Source organism: Lipophrys pholis (assembly GCF_963383615.2).
Source record: "Lipophrys pholis genome assembly, chromosome: 1".
Classification (NCBI taxonomy): Eukaryota; Metazoa; Chordata; class Actinopteri; order Blenniiformes; family Blenniidae; genus Lipophrys; species Lipophrys pholis.
In genome coordinates, this window is record NC_137635.1 from 37,483,212 (window position 1) to 37,506,702 (window position 23,491).

Here is a 23,491-nt window from a genome sequence, read left to right on the forward strand (position 1 = left end):
TTATAACCACATAAAACGACCACAACCAGAAAATGTATGCAAATAAGGACTCGTCCAGGTGTGGCCTACACATACGTACATCCTCATGCATGCAAATGTGTATACTCTCATTCAACTGTCCGGCTCTCATCTCTAAATCAATGCAGACACGCATAACAAAAACATCATCTAATTATGCGGAGGAACTCAAACATAAATGCCCCCCCACAGAAGCAGAAGCAGAAAACAGACAGCCTCCGAGGAGCACTTGTGACTTCACAAGACAGACCTTCATACTGTGACAAGTTTTTAAATTCTGTCTGAACTTTCAATCAAACCCAATCGCACAGCTAGTGTGTGTGTGTGTGTGTGTGTGTGTGTGTGTGTGTGTGTGTGTGTGTGTATGTGTGTGTGTATGTGTGTGTGTGTGTGTGTGTGGGGGGGGGGGGGGGGGGGGGGGGGGGGTTGGAATTCCCTTTTGTTCGCAATGAAATGTCAGACAGCGTTAGAAACGGTCTCCTCTCGCTTCCCGTCAGTTTGTCTTACAACGAGTGGCGGTTTAAATTCGTCATGAGGAGCAGCGGTTAATTGTTTAGCATCGATCTACCATTGATTCAGCATTGAAGTTTGGTTAGTGTCGATTGCCTCTTTAATCCAGTTGTGGTGTGGACATGTTGCCGATGTTCCAGTTTGATCTAATTCAGAATGTCTCTGGAGGGCCACGCTGTGTGCCTCCACACACACATACACACACATACACACACACTCAAAGTAGGCAATATCTCTCCCTGTCACACGCGTGCTTCTTCCCACTCACACACTTCCTAATAGAGCATTCATTATTCATCATTATTAGACTTTTCCTTTAGCACCATAAGCTGTTCAATGCATCCCGCCACTGTTCTCTTCCTCCGCAATACATTATTCAGGACAAAACCGTGTGTTTAGCCTCAGAGTATGCAAATCCCACTTTTGATTATCATAATCAGCTGATGTGAGAGGGTGTGTGTGTGTGTGTGGCGACTAGTCGGCTGATTGTTTGTGTTTTATTGCTTCAGTGCTCCACTCTGGTGGTGTGTACTTCACATCATATTTTTAGCCGATGGGAGACGAGCTTGGAAAAGGCCACTGGAGGCTTAACTCACTGCTGTACATTTAAAGGGCAAATCGCCCACATATATGCCACCGCATGCCACTGCCAAGAGGAATGGCTTTTGCCAATGGGGGGAAAAACGTGTGTTTGTGCGTGGCGTGCGTAGAAAGGGTGAACCAATGAAAATAAATTTGAAGCTTTGTTTCCAATTCTTTGCAGTTAACCTTGTTATTAGTATTGGATTTTGGTCACAGCTGTGTAAATGAAAAGGGTTGACAGGTACTTACACACAAAATATTAAAAAGCAAACAAAATACAATAAATGTGTTTTGAAAGAAGCTTCACAGCGTCGCAGAGTTTGTTTTGAAAGATCACTGAAACCTTTTTTGGTACACTTCTGTGATACAAATTGCAGTATGATAAAATAAGAACCAGAAATGTCGGAGGTGAGAATATAATGAGAATATAATTGTTAACACATGAGCGAAGACACACAGACCCATCTTAATGATTATGCAGGTACATGAAAAAATCCATGAACAATATTTCACTGCATTTGCTTGTATTAATTTGTATAATAGATTAACAATAATTAATCCCACAACAATTCTTGAAATAACAATTATGCTATACATATCAGGAGACTATATTACGATGAAAGAGAATCAGTGTGTTAAACATCCACCTATCTTCCAAGCCACTTTATCTTGATGGGCTGAGGCTGATTCTGGGTAATTGTTGGAAGAGGAAACCCTGAATCTCCTGTACAATGAGAAAATCAAGGAGGAATCGTAGACTCCATCAAGAAAGGCACCCATCCAGACTTTCCTCACTGTGAGGCCAGAGCTCTAATCAACACACCACCATGCTGCCTCAATGTTAGCCGATTCATTTATCAACTTAAAAAGATTATTGTACATAAGCAGATACAAATATCTCTAATTAAATACTTTATCAAACTCATTTAGTTTCAGAACTCATCATTTCATATTTTTTTCAGATTCCTAATAAGTTCTCATTCTCAAATTTGGATTAAACCAATGCCAATGTGAACACATTATTCTCTTGAACAAACAAGACAACCATTTGCACGGGTTTGAAACTTTAACATATCAGATAATGTTCATCAGGACAAGCCCAGGCAACATGGCTGAAAGTGATCATATGAGACAGTGATGTGAATAAATCTGCTGACTGAACATATGAAGAAGTACAGGCCATCACTGCAAAAGGCATGTGTTTTGTAGAGAATTTCCCTGTGTTATATAAAATGTATGTCATGCAGAATCCACAGACTATGCTTTATTGATACCGTGTGTCATCGTATTAAACTCATCGCAGCATGTGGGTTGGCACTGACATGCCTCTTAGGATGCATTAAAAAATTAACCTGCGTGTTTCAAAAGATTCCCTCCTTCTCCTTCCTCTCCGTTCCCTCCTCCTCCTGTCTTCCCCTCTCGCCCTCACCTCCATCACCTCCTCCCATGTGGAACCACCTATAACTCCTTCACTCCGCTCTCTCCTGGCCCGCTGCCCATCTCATGCTGACCACGCTTTCCTCTCTTGACATGCCCCCAGCACACACCTCCTCGCCTCTGTAACCCACCATTTCCCTTCTTTCATGCCGCGTCCCATTGCTCACAATAGTTTCTGCCAAAAGACATCAAAGCTCAAATAACTCAGTTTTGGTCCCCTTTTTGACATTATGACTGTAATTTTCAGGTGATATATTTCAGTCTATTGGTCAGTTATACAGTATCTCCGCCTGGGCTGCAATTACGTACATGTTGTCCAGATAGTCCCTGAAGTGTCAATCAACAAGATTTTATCGATCCTCTAATCCTTCGTCTGGCTCCATCGTGAGGTCAACATTTCAGTGTTTATGGCCAAACTCTTGCAAAAGTAATAACACTGCCATGATCCTCAGCGGTGCTTTGTGTTCAGTGTTAATTAGAAATTGTCCTCTCGAGAAGAACAAAATCAAAACGTTGTCAGAGAAGTGACTCTAGTGACCTTCGAGATCACACCACCCACACAATGGAAACATTCTTAGTTGGTTCAGAGTTTAGTAGAATAAACTTCAGACTGTGATGAGAGACAGCTGTTTGACGCCTCCTTTCTCATAAATAAACACGGATTTGTCTCAACGTAACTCTTTATCAAGCCGTTAAACAGGTTTGGTACCTTCACTGTATGTTTCCTTCCAAACAAATGCGAAGTCAAAGGAAATACTATGATGAAATTGTTGTGCTAAATGCTGAAATTTTTGCTGTATTTTTTTCCTAATAACATAGATATCACTGTGCCCGTTTCATTTTCCCCGTTCGTGTACCTGATTGATGAAATGTGGATAAAACTAGGCCTGGACCTGTGCACTATATGAAGGGAAGTGCTGCTAGGAACAATCCGATTTTTGAATAGACTCCTAATAAATCTAGTAAATCACATGAGGTGTACCATTTCGCAAACAACATACTATAATAATATATTATTGATGGCTGAATCTCATTTAGAGAATTATTTTGGAAAATATATGTGATTTTGGTTGGTTTTATACAACATTGCAACAAATGTGTCTGCCATGGTCCATCTCTGTACTGACTTTAAAGTACACAGGCAAACAATATTTTCGGGTTAACATTTGGACATATTTTTGAGGAATCTCAATGGTGAGGACAATGTTCCCTAAATGTATCTTGACTCCAATAGTTTACCAGTTATAAATAACCTATGTTGTGCTTTTGTCATTACCACACTGTAACATCATCAAACTAATTTAACAATCATTTTGAACAGTCGGCGAAGGCAGAGATAAATGATGTAAGCCTGACAATGTGTCATTCTCGAGAGCATGAATAGATGTCTTTGTGTGTAATCTCAGGGACTGAAGGCTAATTAGCAACTAATTGCGTGATAAAACCACATTGAGCTAAAATGAACCCGTCGAATATCAGCCGACTGTGATTTGACAGTTAACATAGTTAAAACAACCACACTCATTTTTATATTAGCATTGCTACAGCTTCCAAGAGCCAAGAAACCTTTAATACATCTTGCTATTAATTATCCTTACAACAAATATTATAGGCTGACTGTGCTGCGCGACAGCCTGTAAACTTGTTTGCCACAAGATGACAGTGAGTGCTTTTAATTTAAAAAAAACACACAAAAAAACCCAGAATCAACTAATGTGAGACACGTTATGTGACTGAGCAGAAATTCTTGCTCTGATTAGGTAAAAATCTGTTAAAGTAATTAGGTTACTGACTTTGATGCATTTAGGCGTGGGAATATTGTCCCAAAAAAAAAAAGAAAGAAAGAAACCTAAAGCTCAAAGCTCTGATGATTACCCAATGACCTACTTTACATGAGAGTGGTCCACACACAATATCGGTATCATGTTAAAGAAGAAGCAATGCAATAATCATGCCGATAGAAATTTCCAGTGTGGACATGTACCTGCAGAATGTTTCAGTTGGAGGTCTCTCTCTCTCTCTCTCTCTCTCTCTCTCTCTCTCTCTCTCTCTCTCTCTCTCTCTCTCTGTCATGTGGCTCCTCTTCTTCAGCCTTGCTCTGCCCTCCCCTCTTGCCCCTGCCCTCAGTTCCCTGACTCATGGGCTCCTTCAGGGCCACGGGGAGAAGTGGAGCGCACAGTTCAGGCCAAAGCATAAATATTAGCTCAAGGTCACGGTCATGGAGCTCACACTGAGCTATGCATAATCATGAATTGAACTCCTGCGCAGGCTCTTCACACTCCCCCCGTCACTTTACTGCAGACCGATTCACTCTCTTTGACACTCGCCATATTTCTCACCACTGCAACAGCTAACCTTGAAGGGTTAACCCGAGGCAATAAATCAGATCCTGCTCCAATTTGTGCTTCATTTCACATTATTACAATACCAAAAGCTGTTAAGGTTTCCCCTGTGCTAGCTCATGTTCCTGGGGTCAGCTTCAAATGCATTCCTATATTGAGATGAAAATGGTGTAGATGTACGCTAAGAGGTTCATATAGTCCTGGAGATAAAATACTGCCATTCTCACATCTGCAAAAATGATGCTTTAAATTCAGATACTTGCTTTGCTGATTTGTTCGACATTATCCGGAGATGAAACGGGAGCTATAAAGTGGGAACGAAGATTGGAAGTAAAGGGAGAAAGGCAGCCCGTGTTTCCTTTGAATCCCATCTTTAATAGACTCTGCGGTTTCTCCTCATCTTCCCCCACTGTAGTCTTGCTCCTTCAGTCATCCCGCCTATTATTTTCTCCATGTGATCCTGCACCCACTCAACACAGAAACACATTTAAATGTGGCCTCCACAGGGGCTTGCAATAAAATGGTATTTAACCGCTTTCTCAATTCTCTCACTCTGCCTCACCTACCGTCATGTATTTTCCTCCGTGTAAACTCTGCACGTCTCCGCGCTGATGCCCTGGATCCCTGGCTGCCTCTTTTCATAACCTTCTCCTTCTCTCCCCGGTCTGTCTTTCTCCGACTCGCTTCGGGCCTCGACGGGTTGCGAGGTCAGCTTTAGAAACGTGTGTGATCTCTCAGTCCTTCCCCTCCTGTCCTTTTTCTTTAACTGTCTCACACTTTCTTCCCCGCTGCCCGTTGTAAGCCATTAACCTTTCCTCACTTTCCACCACTCTCACCTTTTTTTTTTTTCCCTCTCCCCCTCTGCTCTGTATATCCACATGCCATTAACACTGCTCTCTCTCTCAACCATACAACCGTTTTTTTTTTAACCCGTCTTTGTTCCCTTGTCAGATTTTTTTTTATTTTACCCCTTTTATTCCACATCATCTCATTTTGCTTGTGCATGCTAATCTCTTTCTCTTCTGCCTTGTTATCGCCCCCCGTCTCCTCCCTCCTTCCTACACTGTAGTCACTCTCTAATTGCTGTCTCACCCCTGCTGTGCTCGGACCCGGAGGCTAAATGGTTTCTACAGGGAGACGAAGAGTTGAAGCGTACAAAAAGAGAGTTGTTTGCAAAGAGAAGGTTTTTTTTTTTTTTATCATTATTTATTTATTATTATTGATGGGTTCCTTGTCAGAAGACGTGTGTGTTTACAGTTTTTGTTGGCCCTCCTATTGGCACCACCACACACCCTTTTTACTTTTTGTCTCTGTGGTCCGATGCATCTTTTCTCTTCCACAGTTTCATGAGGGCTTCTTTCATCCACACAGTGTTGTTTGTACCTCTAAATCATGACCTACAAGGTCTTGTCAAGTACTCTCTTAAACAAATATTGATTTGAAATCTACAAGTGCTTATTTCTTTTCTGTTACTTCCAAACGGGAATGGGAAAAGGTGATGAGATTATTTACATCTTTATGAGGTAAAAGTTGGAATACCCAGGTTCAAAACATTGGATCACAACGCGTTTCTCATCTAAAAGGTACAAGACGTACTCATCATCTATCATGCCAGTTTTATTAATAAAAAAAGGAGAAAGCACCACAAGCATAGCTGCCGCAAGAAAGCAATGTTTTTGGGTGAACGGACAGCTCGTTCACAAAACTGCAACCCCGGACAAGTCGTCCATGTGATTCCGGACAACAGGTCCACGACTATTTTTTTCAGCGTTATTGATTTGAAGGATTGGATTTCAAAGTGTATTTGACGCATTTGGAAGGATTATTAAGTACATTTGACACTAAAACTATGGACATATACTAGATATATGAAAAATATATGAAATATCAATTAGAAATAATACGTAAAATTCAGAAATCTCATCCGTGGACGAGTTGTCCTCTGAGGGTGCTGTACATGGACGAGTTGTCCTACAATCGTGCATGACTGGGTGAATGGGTGAATGTCATCAAATGTGAATAAGTGATAAGAGACATGTCCATATGGTTTTAACCCCCAAGTGGACCACAATAACGAAAATTAAACACATTTGAAGGCTATAACAGAAAAAATACGAGCTACAGAGAGCATTCGTGTTTCATCATATGTGCACTTTGTGTTTTCTTGAGCCTCGTTGGTTTACTGGTCAGTGCTGCAGCCTGGAGACAAGTAGGTAACAGGTCCTTTGGTCGATAAAACCATTGCAATATCAAAGGGCTGATTTGTCTTCAAAATTTATAAAATACCCGAAGTGCACGCAGTGATGAAGTAAAGTCATATAAAAGAGAAATACCAGTGCTCAATTCATGTACTCTGTTTCTGAAAAATAAAAAGAAGTTTCAACTTGACTCGTAGCTCAGGAGGAAAGCACTTTGTCAGAGTGAGCACACCAGCTCTTAAATTGCGGTGACAACCTCCTTCTCATCCTTGCATCACATTGACAATTTCCTACGAGCAATGTTGCAATATCGCACATAGGCACGTTGCACCCAGCGGCACTGCAAGCAGGAGTTATCAATAACACAACGACCAGTAACTGTGTTATTTATATACATTTAGAAACCCTCGGGCAGGAAGAATCTTTAAACTGCATTTTGCACTCTAATTTTAGTTTCTGAATGTTAACGAATGATTCAGCATAAAGAAAGCAAAGTGTGTGCCACTGTGGGAACTGATAGGTATTGTTTGACGTGTCAGAAGCTAAAAGGACTTCATTACTGTTTCACATTGATGTCTACATGTTATATATTCATACTGTGCTATAGTGTTATGCGTGTCCCTCAGACACTGTTAATTGTCTAATTCTGGCATATTTCACTAATATGAATAATACATGCTCATGATGATGTTAATGATATGCAAATGATGATGATACCCTGAGTCCATTTCCTCTTGTGCTGGTGAAATAGATATGCACATTTGCTGGCATGCCAGGTAGCTCATACACACAAGTCGCTGTAAAGGTGAGAGGCTGCAAAGATGGATTTTCCTAAAAGACAGGAAGCAACCGCTTTATGCGTCACGTTTTCTCCCCACACGAGGTGCGAGGCAGTTAGCATTTCAAGACGAGAGTAAAGGGGAGAAGAAAAGCTAATCAGAAAGGAGGGTTTTTTTTGTTGTTTTTTTTATCCCAGCTCTGCTGAGGCGCCTTTACTCCTCAAGAAAAAAATCGGTGTTTCTTTCACACTGCCTCTGCAATCACTTGAAACCCCATTACAGACCATGTGACAGCATCAATTAAATTCACAATTATCATGGGGCAGAGACACTTCAGCGTGAGAAAATATAGTAACACAGCTTCGTCTGAGACAAAGTGTTAATAGAGAGCAGACAATACATTGGTGAAAATGTTTTTTTTTTACTCTTTTAGGCAAACTCTCATGAACAGGAACATCTCCAGAAAAGCAGGATGTCAACATGAACAAAAATTGATCTGACAGGTAAAAGGCCCTTGGTCATTTCAGTAACAGCAGAATCTCACTAATGTCTTCTTTAGGGGCTTGAAAATGCAGGAGGTGCTTATAAACATCATTGGAAGATTACTCTGTGTCCACAGAGTTGGCCGTTCATTCATTATCAGTTTAGCAAAAGAGCTTTTGTCTCTTATTGACATCACAGATTATAGTCTTGGCTCTTGTTTCCAGCTTTAGTGGAGATTTACAGTGGCCTGACTAACATGTTTCGCTAAAGTAAAAAGCAACATGATTCAGTGCGAAAAGGCAGATTTTTAAAGAAAACGTACTGCAAAAAGCAGCATCACACCTGTGTGCAAAATAACTGCCTTCAATTGAGAAATGGCCTTTGCTGCTGAACAAGCCTGAATTTGGACTGGATCTGGCAGGTGGAGCTTTTCTGACTGGTACAGTCAATTTTGTCAAGCTTTCCACCATAGCTCACTCCATCACAATGAAGTCAGGTCATCGATGGGGGGAAAAAAAAAAAAACACAAGGCAGCGTGTCCGCATTGATCTCTCTACCTATAGCGCCGGCCTACACTGGAGCAGAGCAGGAGATTAAAAATTCATAAGCGTATTAAAATCTATAAGAGCATTATTCATGTGTGTGCCATCACCGTGTGATACAGTAGGGTACTAATCATACACACCTCGAACACAACAGACACAAACGCACGCGCACAATTGCATTCTGGGTGAACTCCAAGTGTCAGCACTATCATATGGGCTTGTGTGTGTGTGTGTGTGTGTGTGTGTGTGTGTGTGTGTGTGTGTGTGTGTGTGTGTGTGTGTGTGTGTGTGTGTGTGTGTGTGTGTGTGTGTGTGTGTGGCCTGGCGTTGTTCCCTTCCTGAGTGCCATACAATGTGCTGGCATAAATACCTGCTTGACACAGCAGATTGGCACTAATGGCTTTACACGCAGTGCCATCTGTAAGCTGGACCGTTGGCTTTTGCATCCTCTCCATGCTCGCTAACAGTGCTTCACAGCATTCACTTCAGACCATCATCAGTCATATTGCAAAGGCAAAAATAGCCAAATTAAATGTTGGCGAAACATCAGGGAGGCTGCGCAAACAGCCTGCAAGATCCTGCCCATCTGTGCTCACCTGGACATTAAACCTAAAAAAAAAAAACTGTAAACAATTTGAGCCCTTTTGTCTACCTAAGTATGAGACACCGCCTGCTGAGCCGGGGCTTTTTAAAACACCAGTCCCACTTCAAGCACTTACACACAAACAAAATAACGTCTTACTCTATGGCTTTCAACAGCCCGCAGCAGTCACACAGGGATCATTACTATTCATTTGCTCAGCAAACTGGCCACACAGGCTTATAAATTAGCTCATCTACCGCAGCTGGGTACGGAGACAGTTGGCGCATGCTGAGGACTGAGAGCACAGCCATTACAGTGTGGAGCTCCGAGACGCCTTCTGTCCAGTCAACGTGACCTCTTACATGCTCATCCGCACACTCTTTTTAAAGGAGGTGGGAGGGTGAGAAAAGGGTGAGATATGCCCCATTGATGATTGTAATAAATTACAAAGCAGAAGCTATAAGGTCTATAGCAGTGTATGTGTTGGGCTGATGTAGAACGCAGTGATAAATCCTGTCAAACCAAGTGTAATTCAGTCCGAATGAAATAGTGTCAGCAAGACCTTGCAGGACTCAGGACCAAGAGCTCATACAGCTGACAGGTCTGACCTACAGGGAAATGAGGGAACACTCGGACTACTCTTGCTTTCTGCCCTGGGGGGAGGATCAATGGTGGAAGGGAAAAGTAAAGCTATTAATTCTCCTGGATATGTCAATTCCCATTGGCGGGCACAGATTGGTGGAGATCATGACAAGCCCCATGGGCTGGCGGGATCTGGGGCTTTTGCTGCGCCTCAGTACACCATTGATTCATTGAAGGTTTTACAGCTACCTGGAAGGCACCACAGCACAATGGAGGAATGTAAATCAATTCCAATTGCTGGTTTATAATAATGCACAAAAAAACCTGGAGCGTGACTGTGGGGTTGAATTATTCTAATCACCTTTTGTTTAAGACATGTACCTCAGTGAATGACCTGAGGTTAAATAAGCCATGTAAGAGACTTGTAACAGTGTCTTAAATATTCATAAAACATTCATAAAATAGTTCACAGCCCTTTTAAATGATAAATGAAGTTTTTCTTTTTCCTTACCCGTCCGATGAGCACAGGTTCAGGCCCAGCGTACTCTTCAATCACAAAGAACTGGTTCCAGATCCAGCTCCTCCTGCTGCGAGAGCGAGGCCCCTTCCACTCCATCCGGTCACGCACGTCCTCATCCACCTCTGACTCTGCTTCCTCAAACACAAGGCCCTTTCCATTTTCTGGATCGACAGCTTGTGCCTCACTGTCTTTTGTTCCGTGACTCCATTCGGAGGCAGGGTGGAGCCTCAGGACATGAGTGCTGTTGACAAGTTTGTTGTCTTCATCTGCGGGGTACTGAGGTGTGCTGAGTTCTGTTTGAGCGGCGTTCGCTGACTCTGTTAATGGACCTCGCTGGGAATCTGCCTCTCTGTTCCCTGGTCTCACTCCCAGGGGCTGCATTGTCAGCACAGACGGTGATTCATTTGTTTCAGCGGGTACATACAGCGGGAGATGTCTAGTCAATGTAAATGGTGGTTCTGTTTGGCTGATCATCACTTCTTTCTCGAGGCTGAAGCTGACCTCGCTGCGAGGTGTTGACAGTAAACGAACCAGGTGTTTGCTCTTGCCATCAGCACTACCTGTGCCCTGTATTCCCAAGTTGTCCTGCCCTTTGCTTAAAGCTGGCTTGAATTCACTTAGAGGATTAATATGAGCGTCAGGGCCCTGGTCTCGATTAAGATCTGGAGTAGTGACTGGGCTTGCATAAGGAAATGCAGTTTGATTATCAAATCCAGCGTGAGACTGAGTGACAGCCATATCTTGTCTCGGCACTTTCTGAGCCTCTAACTGTCCGTGATTAACGTCAATCAAATCCCTTTTCCTGCTCCGACTGCCCTTGTTCGGAAAGCTCAGGCTGGGAACACTTTGCATTTGGGAATTGACGATCCTAACAAGGTTCTCTTTAGACAGCAGCTTCAGTACTCCGTAGCTGCCAGTGAGGTTTAGCTTTCGGTTTGAATCTATGCTGAATCCTTTTCCTGGCACGCCTGTAGTATGAACACTTAAATCTGGTCTGCTCCTGGATCGAGAGCTTGTTTTAAACCTAGTTTTATTATAGTGTAGATCAGGCTTGTGATGGATTGTGTAAGTCTTCTCTGATCTCCCTGTTTTTGCAGTGTCAGAATTCTTGGTGTTGTTTTTTACTTTTTTCATGTCTTGGTTTATGTTCTTGTTACCAGATAACACATGGGAAGTGGCTTCTTTCTGTTTGATGGAGTCAACTTCACGCTTGGGCTTAAACGCCTGCCGCTCCCTGTCGGTCACTGGTGGAGAAGGATGATTCTGCAACATGGTGGAGTATGAAAGCGATCCACTGTCACCCGCCTGCTCGTGACTAATCAGATTTCTAAGAGTCACTACAGGCATAGCATTGGAGTCTACCGTTGCATCCCATTGGTCCGGAGCTCTGCTTTCCCCTAGTTTCAGTGAGTGTGATCCACCCACTCCTCGCCTTCGTAGAATCTTACTGCCCGAGCCAAAATCCACGAGCCCCTCCCACATGCACAGGAAAAGCAATGGGAGCAAGCTTCTTGTAATCATCTTGTCTTGTGGCGAGATGTTTTAATTTGAGTGAGGTTTGCTGTGAGGCAGGCCTTGTTTTCTGGTTGTCTTCATTCTCTCTCCAGTTTTCCCCCTCTTCATGCCCCGCCTCTCACTCTCTCATAATATGCCCTTCACACTGAGCTGGAGGGCAGGTGTCAGTCACTCTTCTTTCTCTTTTTTTTCCCTCCGCGTAGTCTAATATCTCCCTCAATCTCGCCCAGCCGCTGTCTGCTGTTTTTTCCTCACTCTTCTTGCGAGGTGTCTCATTCGGTTTCCCACGGAGGGTTGAACACCCTGAGAGAAAAGATAAAGATAATTAAGTTAAAACTTTAATCATTCAGCGTTGTGTTAATTAAAAGTAGAACAGCAGAGACAGGTAGGAGGACTCATAGACAAGGAAGACAGACCTTTAAACAGTGCAGAAATCACATTTTCTCAAGTACAAAGGGCTTTTTGGGCCCAGAACACACTTCAATTTAAACCTTCATAATGACCCAAGTGTTCCTCCTCACATCTAATAGATTGACAAAGTTATCACCACACCATTGTACGTGGAAAAAGATAGGATATCACGTATTAGAAAACCCTCTGCGCATTGATTAACATGAACAACTGTCAAGAATTTCTGATTGCAGCACAAAAGAGACCAGACACTACATGAAACCAGCTTCATATCACTTTGATGTGCTGATTAATTTGCTTCATTGATACAAATCCTTGATCAGTCAGGATGTCAAAGCAAGACGTACAAGCAGAGCCACTTTGTTACACGCAGTGCCTTAAGTGATCTAAAAGGTTCCCAGATTCTCTGGCGTCTCACTCGCACGTTCAGCATGCCTCACATGAACTCAAGCCTCTAATGGAAATGCTACAGCAAATCAAAATGTCAGATATCAATCGGTGTGCTTGTTTTAAGATTAGAGAAGGCACCCTTGAGCGGTGTTTGGAAAACATCAGCCTCCGCATTTGAACGGCAATAATGTGACAATTTGCCAGATTCCATTACAATGAAACACAGCACTATATGTGCACAGCCAAGTGTGTATGAATCAAATGATGCAGACTACGACACCAGCAGTGGTAACATAACACAAGAGTGGTGAAATCAAACCACATAAGCTTGGCTAATGTGGTGAATAAAAGAGATGATTTTTGGAGTATTTTTTTTGTTGCAGCAGTATGGAATCTATCTGTGACTCTAGAGTTGTTCCAGTTGCTATCAGGAGGGTTATTTCCATTTTTCAGCACCAGAAGAATAATAAGACGCTAACGTTATTGATCGCTTATTATTCTCCACATTCTGTAGACCTGAAATCTTCCTTTAAATTACGCTCCCCAGCCATTTCATTAGGTACAGTCTAATGTGATTCAATACAGCTATAACAGATGTGCTACATTTTCTGTTTTTACAAAGGTAATAATGTTCAGCATCCTTTCAGATCATAACAGGGTCTTTAAATTAACTTTGTTTGTGGCCATATCGTGCAGTGCTGTTGAGCTGCTCTGTGGTATATTGAGGTATTTCTAATATCCTGTCCCTCTCATGTATGTTAGAGAGGGGCCAAAACATTCAAAACGCTTTCTAACTGGATGCAGTTGAAGTGCAAGAGCAGGTCAAATAAAGTGATTGTGTGTTTTCTTGTTTACAAAAGTAGCACACTCAGGCAAGCTGTGATTAATGTTTCTATAGGTGTTGAAACTTGGGAGTGATGATTAGGCAGAGCTGGTTTCATCTTGTCCTGTGCAGCCTGGTGTGGTTTTCCTGGGTGTATGACACTTGCTCCTCTGTGGTGCAGACAGACCCTGTCAGCACATTCAGTGGAGCCTGACTGAGGTTGGGATGTTCCTCCTGGAATACTTTCCACCCCTTTTCTCTCTCATCTTCTCCTCAATGTCCTCCACTTCCATCTCTCTTTCTCTAAGCAAATTCTTGTGATGAACAGTAAAGAAAGATGGAAAAAAAAAAAAAAAAAACGGTTTTCCACCCTGCCTTTCCTCTGTGCACTCTTTTCCCGCCTCTCCCACTCACCACCTGTCTCTTCTTTCCATTCCATGGTGATAAATCTCCCTCTATTCCCACTCTTTAATGTGCTATTGTTTTAGTATCCCATCCTCCCGGCTGCTCCTTTCCATTCTCTTTCTGTCTTTCATCTGTGTCAATCACAGGCCTGTCACCACGTCCCTCACCCTCGACACACCGAGGCTTCAATCAATCAGCCAATGTCTTCCCTCGGCCTTGCAACATTGGAACTGACAGGTGACTCCCTGGCTACCGTCTTGACAAGAGGCTGCAGCACTATAATTGTGAATATACTATATATCCAGTCATCAAATGATAAAATGCCGTCAGCAGAATGTGTCCAGTAGTTACGAGTCGAGCAGCAAAATGCTGGGGAGATTCTGTAGAATGAGGCATATATACACATCACACGGGTTGTTATGGAAGATGTGAAGCTGGCTTTGGCTGAATGTTATCTCAAATGTACAGCACGAGGAGGTGATTGGGGTGAATTCAATGACAGAGCTCCTCTCCCTCCCAGAGGAACTTATCAGCTGGGAGTTTGATGGCCAGGCAATCATTGCCACGGGCACCTTGTTAACAAGCTTGGGGCAGGTGGCGGGATGCAGGGCAGAATATCAACATGGCACTGTTGCCAGCTGAGCACAGATTTATAACATTTTCGTGTGGGAGGTACTGTCAGTGTGAGGTTTTCTTTGAAGGACCAAAGTTAGAATGAAACCACTTTCGGGTTTTTTGGGGGTTTTTTTTTATTTAATCTTTCACACCATTTTCAGAGAGGAATATCACAAGCAGCAGAGGCTCCTGTAATGTATTGATCTATGTCACAACTTTTTACATTGTGCTGGGTGCCTTTGGGGAAAGCTATTGTTACGCAATTAGCCCGGGTGCACGGGTGTCCGCGGCAGTAAGTGAGGATAATTGGGTGCTCCAGTTTGAAGCACGGGGGAGCTCATATTTCCTCATTAGAGTTTTATAATGTAATACGGGGAAATTGTTGTTTTTATTCTTGTGGAACAAGCTAGGATCAAGATGGGGATTTCACCCATAGCCTTTGCATACAGTGCCATGATTTCAAGTACAGTAAATAAGGATGATAAGGCGATGCAGTTAGTAGCTCCGGGGAGTTCTCTCTACCTAATTAGAGTTTTAGGAATTGTATAGTTGAGGTACATTCTCAGTTTAAAGCCCATGTGATTACTGGTGTGCTTACTTCTTTATAAGTTATATCAGCATATAGCTTATCTCTAAGTAAATTGAACAATTGGAGCCATAAATAACTATTATGTTCCACTTTCTGGTCTTTTCCGAACTAAATAATCTAATTATCTTACATTTTTAAGGTAGAAGGAAAAATATGTCTTGTTCTCTCGGCATCCATCCTGTCAAACGGGCAAACACCACCACAGCATGAGTGTGCCCATACTCATATGCGCCATAGCAGTGAGCAAACACATGCAGTGTTACTTTAAGCCCTGTTGACAAAACATCCTCCAGAAAATAAAACACTTATTTACTTATGCGCACACATAAAATGCCTCAACTCACAAAGCCCCATTCATCTGTCCTCTCAAATGCACTTTAATGAAGTCACACATGAGGGAAAAAAATGTGAACACACAGAAATACCACTTATATCTGCACTGGGAAGGAAAATAAAGAACGCTCTAGGGAATGCCTCTCTGGACAAAGTCAAAGAGAAGAAAGGGAGTGCTCTTTCACACCAGGAGGGAAAAGAAAAAGGAGCCACCCCAAAAGAATTATGCATGGGGTAACAAAGGAGAGCTCCAGAAAAGACGCAGAGAAGGAAGAAAAGCAGCAATGTTTTTATGGAAAGGTTGTGGTTGTGTAAGCATGTGTGTGAAGAGGGGATGTGGCAGCGGTGGGAAGAGAGGACAGGGGAGTCGCACCCTTCTTGGATGATCGAATGGGCAGTTTTTAAGTGCAAACCCCGTAAAGTAACTCCGTCCTCGCCTTGAACCTTGGCAGATAAAAGCGGACCTGTCAGTGAGTGGAGGTGAGAAGCAACGAGAGCGCTCGCCTGTTAATGTATAAATACCTTCTCTCAACTGTGTCCCCAGCCTTGTCTCTATCTCGGCCTTACTGATATACTGACAGCGGGTGCTGACCTCCCCTGGGAGAGCATCCAGCATGAGCCTCCGGACATAAGATAAACCCCAATGAGACCAGAGCTTTGCAGAGGACAAGCAGGTAAACAATGTGACGGTACATTTCACAGTAAAAATATGAAGAGGAAAAAAAAAAAATGTCATATAAATTTGCAAGCGTAAGAGCTGTTCAATTCAGTTCACTTAAGGGTGGCTGTTTGCCTGTTGGTGAGATTAAGACTAAAAATACTCAGTGTAACAGAGCAGCGACAGGGGGCTTTGGATTTGCTTGGCTTTCAGCTAGATCAATGGGGTTACAATAAATGGCAAGAGTCAGAGCTTGTAGGACAAAACACAAGAATGCTGCTATTAAAATAGCACAAGAGTGCTATTTTTCACTCTTGTGAAAAAAATTCACAAGAGTGAACTCTCCAATCTCTTGTATTTACTGTGTTCACTCTTGTGAATTTTTTTGTTTTCTAAGACAGATAACGGTCCAGCAGTGCCTCCTTTGTCTCGCCAAAGTTCTCAGTAACTTGCCCTGCTTTTGGCCTCAACACTTTCTCCACACTTCGCATGTTACTTTAGGACTTTTTTGCTGAAATAGGGCATCTTAATGTATTTTCTCACAGTGCTTCAAATGGCTTGAGTAATGCAGAGAAAACATACCGAAGGGTAACGACTGCTGTGAGGTTCATTCTCATCTGTGTTGCTGTGTAAAGCTCATTTACTCAAACCAATATGTAGTGAACTGAAAAATGAATTAAAACAAAGGGTTTTTATCAGTTTTTCAATCCACTTTTCACTCATGAATAGCATAATGCTAAGTGTCATGAAAGATGTTAAAAGCATAATCCATATTACATTTTTTCAATCCACCTTTGAAACAGATAAGGTATTAGTAAATCTGCTCAGTCAACGCTCCGCGGAGGGAAATGCAATCCAGTACACAAGTAGATGTTATCAAGTAGATCATAAAATATTTTCCCTCCACAGGGAGAGATCATAAGGGCACAGTTAAGTGGTTGACTCGCTCCACCAGAAGGCTCTCGATCTGATGGCTCTTCCTGTGCAGAGGGTCTACATGTTCTCCCTGCACATGCATGGGTTTTCTCCAGGTACTCCAATTTTCTCTCACATTCCAAAAAATAATGTGTTCGAGGTGAATTGCGGCCTCTAAAAAATTGCCCGTAGGAGTGGATTTGTGATAGCCTGTCTCTTGGTGTTTGCCCTGTGAAGGACTATTGGACTGTTTTCAGGAGTATCCTGCCTTTGTCCCGAGTCCTCGGGGATCAACTCCAGCACACTGCGACCTAATATTGAATAAAGCTGTACAGAAAATGCGTAGAAAGATGCATCATGCTCAGTGAGAGTCAAAACTAAATGAAGCATGGAAAAGTGTCCTCTGTATAAGTACTGAATGATCAGAATTCAAATGAAAAAATTCTTGGCAAATTATGATGAATCTCTCCATAAAAAATATTTGAAATGAGACTGTATTAAAAATAATTACTGCCTGCAGAAGACAGGGGGTCAGCATGTCTCCAGTGAAAATGTATATCAAAACATCTGCACCGTTTTTGATGTTTCTACACTTATTTCTCCATCACAGAGGCCTTACTAATGATTAACTGCTGCTATAGCCGTCTCATCAAATCCACCAGTGTTAAAACAAAAGCATAGTTTCTCAGTGTTTACACTTGAAATAAGTCAAAACAAGTATTTTACTGAAACCTTGTTTTGATTTGAACTTTTGAACTTTGGACTGTGTGGCATTCTGTGGCTTTTTCTGTTTTTGTTCTCGTTATAAATGTCAAGTATTTAAAATATACATATGAATATAAAAATTCCTGGCCACATATAGAAGTTGCTGCAGTCAGTATGTCTGTGTGACTGTCATCCCACCAAAGTGTGTCATGGTGTCCCATTATGTGACTTTGGAAATGTGACACCAAAGTCCTGCAATAATGACACGATACAAGCGCCAGGAGCGTCAGTGGACTGCTAACTCCTCAGGTCTGAAGTAAAATGACAGTGTTATTGGAGCCTGGTTCTTTTGAAGAAAGGAGAGAGCCATGCAAAGCTTTACATGCCCATCCGAAAGGGGCTTTCTGACAGAAATGTTAGGTCATTTTTCAAATATAGTGTTTACCTGAACTGATATTGATTTTTTTTTTTTTTTTGAGGTAGCTAAAATATTGTGTACACAGACACCCTATGTTTACCTTTAATATAGTAGAACTACCTGCTTTTCCCACTTGAAGACATGCTGACTCCAATGATGTACTCACTTCCAACGCTATTTCAAATGATTTTGAGTACCTCTGTAAAATATCCACAATAGGTAATTCAGTAAGTTATACAACAGTGATAAAAGTTACTGTGTGTAAATATTCAATATTGGCAACATAAAAATTACTTGGCGCCGTGTAACCAATTTTCATTTTAGAAATACACCCTTAAGATTATACTCGTAGTTGTTTATAATGGTGAAACCAGCTGCAGCTCGACTGGACACAGCCGATGCAAGCACCACTGCCGCTGCTTTATCTTAGGCTACAGTATATAAACTGTGAGAGGTGCCATAAAGATCAAATAAATCTTGACAAGAGACAGTCTAGAGAATCACAGTGCCAGGAGATGTGCCAGTAGGTCATGACAGGGACAACATTTGTGGCCCATATTTTACTGCATTGGCAAGAGTTCAAATAGTTCTCAGTCTGATTTGTCTGGTCATAAGGTAAAGTGCTGGCTAAGAGTGTGTGGATATACCAACAGTGACAGCGCTGACCCACTGCAGGCCTCTGATTTACTGCAAAACTCTGCTCACCATTGAGGCCTTTTAAACCCATAAATTATGCATAGATAGCAGAGGGTGTGCGTGTACCCCCAGTGGTTTCTCTCTGTGCCCATGTTTTGTGTTTTATGATATATCCAACAGCAGCTACTTAGAGCTACTGTCACTTTCAATTTTAAAACTGTAAAGTCAACACCATCTTTGAGCGCCAGGCTATATATACATTTTATATACATGTTTGATGTCCACCACAGCAAAATGACAAACTTTGTTAACAATACAGTGACAAGTGACGCCTGTTAGCATCATCCGTAGAAAATGCAGCAAAAAAAATGGGACGGATTTGTATTTATATTTTTTCTCAGTGTGCAGCATTCACACTGGGTTGTTTTTTTGATTTAATAATACTAGAATAAAATCTAAATTGTATATTGTTATGTGCAAACAGTGTTAAACGGCGTAAGCTACATATATCATGAAGCATTGTTAGAAGGTCTGGTTCCTCTAAGGAAATCCAACCTTCTCGTCGTTTTACCCCCAAGAAGTAATTAAACTTTCTCTTGGATTCCAAAAACAGTATAAAATGTAAGTGAATGCAATACATTTCCATAATCTTTCCTCTAAAACCTTTTTTGCAATCTTCCAGTCACAAGCGTAATTTTTCTGACTCATGAACACGCCCCAGCGTAGAAACTTGTGTCTTTTAGTATCGAAATACCAGATAAGGCTGTTTTCAGGATGGATGAGCCTTGTTCTGTTCCCATCATATAGCGATGGCAAATTATTACCGTGTCACTGAACCGTAACAACATCTGACATGTCTCCACCTCTGGGCCTCTCTGCTGATTCTCCGCTGAGAAGTCGAAAGAGCTGATCAGCTTCAATGATCTTCATGCGTAAAGGTCAGGGTATGTCTTTGTGTCAGGAAGGTCATCTGATTACAGCCAACGTCTCTCCAGGTAGGTACTCAGCCCATGTTCTCCGACCGGTGAGTCATCAGCTGCCAACGCGGTTACCAAAATTACACCTGATGCCTATCAAGCCTGTCTCTCCTCATCTTCTGCCTGACTGCCTGAGCATCATCAAAAGACAATCTGATTGTGCTGACATTTTCCGCAGCAGTCCTCAGAAATTGCAGATGGACTTTGTCTCCCGTAAGTTGCACATGTGAATATGATGTCTGTATTAAGATGTTTGAAGGAGACAGGCCATGAGAGAAAATTGCGCACACACACAAAAAAAAAAAAAGCTTGTTCACGTCATGGATTTTTCTTCCCTGCCATCTCTGTGAGCCACGACACATCATAGACCAGGTTAATAAAGTCAGCCCTTGTTGGAAAGAAAAGGGCTTCACTGCACAGTACTTAAACATTAAGATGTTTTGTCTGAGCATCCTTCCATCGCCGCTGTTTACGTCTCAAGGGCGATCCATTGGCGAGGCACTGAGGCTGGACATGAAGGTGGCGGAGAGGACACGGTGAGGTAGGAGAAGGTCGTTTCGGAGATTAATAAACACAACACGTCCAAGGTTGCCGGTGATAATGTGTGATGCAGTGGGGAGATGGCATATTTCAGAATAGCATCGAGGCTACCGGCCAATGGGAGGAGTGGATAATGACACTCAATATTCCACCTTAATCGGCCTCATTCTCTCTTCAATTTACATTTAAAGATCTTTTTTTTTTTTTTTCTTCATGTTTATCTCCCACCCAGGCAGGAAGAGAATGTGAAAAGAGGAAGAACTGAGCTGGCTCGATTTTTAATGGCCTTCTGATGAAATCAATGAAACTCTACTGTGAGCTGAAAACTTTCCCCGAATGTGTTCGTCGCAGGTGTTCAGGGTTTCGGTGTGTACCGACAATCCCCGGCGAGGCTACGTGCAGAAGCAGATGCGTGATATTTAAATGATGAAAGATGTTTGTTCAGTTTGTAGTTGCACCGGAGGCAAAACACTGAACTGAACATGTTTGTTTTAGAATGTGTGCTCACACCCAAATGCTGTTTCTTGTAGTCATTTATTTGTGAAATGACTGAAAACAAATGTTTCTTTACAAATACGGAATATGTTTAGTACACATTTGCCTACCAGGCATTATAAAAACGTCTACAGCCACAGCGAGCCTGTACTAAATGCATCAATGTGCTTTAGTGCTTGTCAAGTAGTGTCTGAAAACCGCCCACACTTTCTAACACTGGAATTAGAGTGGATTACGTTTCAATATTTTTGGTCATTCTAAGAAAAATGAAACACAACACACTCAATAAAAACATCCTCCTCACTCAGAGAATATAGGCTACTTAGCACCGAACACAAGACGCAGCTGACACTGAAGGGAATGTCACCCGTTCTGCAGTTTTTGTCACAAAGTAATTGTTATTTTCGGTTGACGGTTGCAATTCAGTCGAGTTAGAGCTGTCGATTATATTTGAAGGGCAATACAAGTAAGTTCTTTAATTAAAGCTTACTTTGTGCAAAAACTTTTATTTTACTGAGGGATGTTTGGTAAAACAAATCTCAAAAAAAACCATTAAAGTCAGCCGTAACGATCCTACGGAATGCATTATCACTATAAAACACTGTGTCATCCTCCGATGAACATGCACTTCTGTAAAATGTCAGAAAGTGATCCATCCTTTCTCTATCTTGAGGGTAAAAGATCAAGCAGCCTGAAGGGAAATAATATTTTAATAAGCTCTTTTTTTTCCAACCAGCTCATCTCGTGAAGACTTACCTGAGCTCAAATTAACATCAATATTACAGTTTGACCACTTTGTCATACTTCATCAGCTCAGCTCTTCAGAAACAACCGTCTCCTCTTTTCAGCTTGATCCCAATTTCAAATCTTAAGATGCTCTTCTTCTCTTACGGCACTGATCTTTATTTGTCTTCATAAAAAAAAAAAGAGAGAGAGAACTCTTTAAACACATGCAAGATCCAAAAGAAAAAATTGATTGCTTACAAATGAGCACAAATTTGATCAGATGTTTTTCCTGAAAGATCAGATTCAAGTCTCAACCGGGGTGTGATTGATTTTCCTCAACTCTGTACCGTATAATCCAACCATCCATATTCTTTCCTGTCTCGTCCACATGAGGTCTCATTGGCAGCACGGAGATCAGAGGAACCCGAGACATCGGTCCCCTGAAATTTCCTCCAGCTCGTCTGAAGGGACCCCAAGTCGCTCCCAGCCCAACTAAGAGATCTAATATCTTCAGTGGTCCTGGGCCGACCCCGGGGTCTCCTCCCAGTTGGAGGTATCCGTTACACCTCTAATGGGAGGCGATAAGAGAGAGAGAGCGGGGAACCGTGTGGTGTCATGGCCTTCTGCTGGAGAAATTCACTTTGAATCATCTGAATCCGGAATATTAAAATCTAACCACCAGACCGGCCAAGACACACAGATTAAATGTATTTTAAAATATAAAGAGAGTTGGTGACTCGTTGTGGTACGACTGTAATCTCATTAAGCGACTTTTTGTTTTTAGGAGTTTGACAAGTCTGTTTTTAGTGCCTTTAACAATGTAATCTGTTACACTTGAGTTATAATTTATGGTACAGTTTGAAATGTACCTTCATCATATTTATGACACTGATATTTACAGAGGACGTTAGAAGGGCAGCTCAGGTATCCAGGGAAGATGATTGCTCTGTATGGAAAAGGACGTTGAGGATGAGAAGAGCGAGGCATGTGAGGGGGTTTACAGATGCAGGAGACAGAGTTTCAGAGGGAGATGATGCACGGTGACAAAACCCATCTTGACAATGTACAAGAAGAAGATATTTACTGAAAGCTCAAAGCGCAATAGTCCAGGCAGGATTTGAAAGGTTTAAGCAAAATGGGAAAATCAGACTTCATTTATGAATTTCACTTGCTGTTTTGTTTTGGTTTGTTTTTAAAGAGAGGGAGTGAAATGTTTTTCATGGTGATCCAATGAACATCCGGTGGATGAGCCAGTCCAAAATGAGGTCCATCCCGAGCAATGTGTCTCATGATGTCCAATATATTAATGCTTAATATTGCTTATTTAAATTCATTTAGCCATTTTCTTAACTTATATGCTATTTATTCTGTGTTTTTTTCTGTGTGGAGCAATGCGACAAGAATTCCCCTCTAAGATGAATAAAGCATTTCAGTTCTATTCTATTCCTTAAACTAAGAGACATTAAAAAAAAAAAAAAAACACTATTGAGTGGCTGAGGTTCATATCATGTCAGTCAGCAAGTAACGAATTCCTGACTGAAATCCTGGCCTGAGTGAAGAATTAGAAGTTATTTTCCTGCTTCCTGTCCAATTCCAACTGCCACTTTCACAGAAAGGCACTGAAATGTCATCACCCAGGGAAAAACTTCAAAGAAGCCTCAGAGGACACTAAAACAACTCTCGCTTCTCTTCTCTTTCATTTGTTAGTTTTAAACTGGACAGGATCATTTGTCTTTGGCAGATTTATTCCTTTTTTTTTTC

The 23,491-nt window shown here is 41.9% G+C and overlaps 1 protein-coding gene across 2 annotated transcripts in view; it reads right to left on the reverse strand.

The window, feature by feature from the left end:
- Nucleotides 1–23,491, reverse strand: part of cdh24b (cadherin 24, type 2b) — a 146,233-nt gene that overhangs the window by 80,752 nt on the left and 41,990 nt on the right. Inside the window, exon 2 of one of the 2 annotated variants that reach the window (XM_080485657.1) lies at nt 10,571–12,397. In XM_080485657.1, coding sequence (XP_080341783.1) covers nt 10,571–12,100 — 1,530 coding nt within the window. In that variant the 5' untranslated portion in view covers nt 12,101–12,397. Of the gene's footprint in view, nt 1–10,570; nt 12,398–23,491 lie in introns of those variants that run through there. The other variant, XM_080485656.1, reaches the window with a different exon arrangement.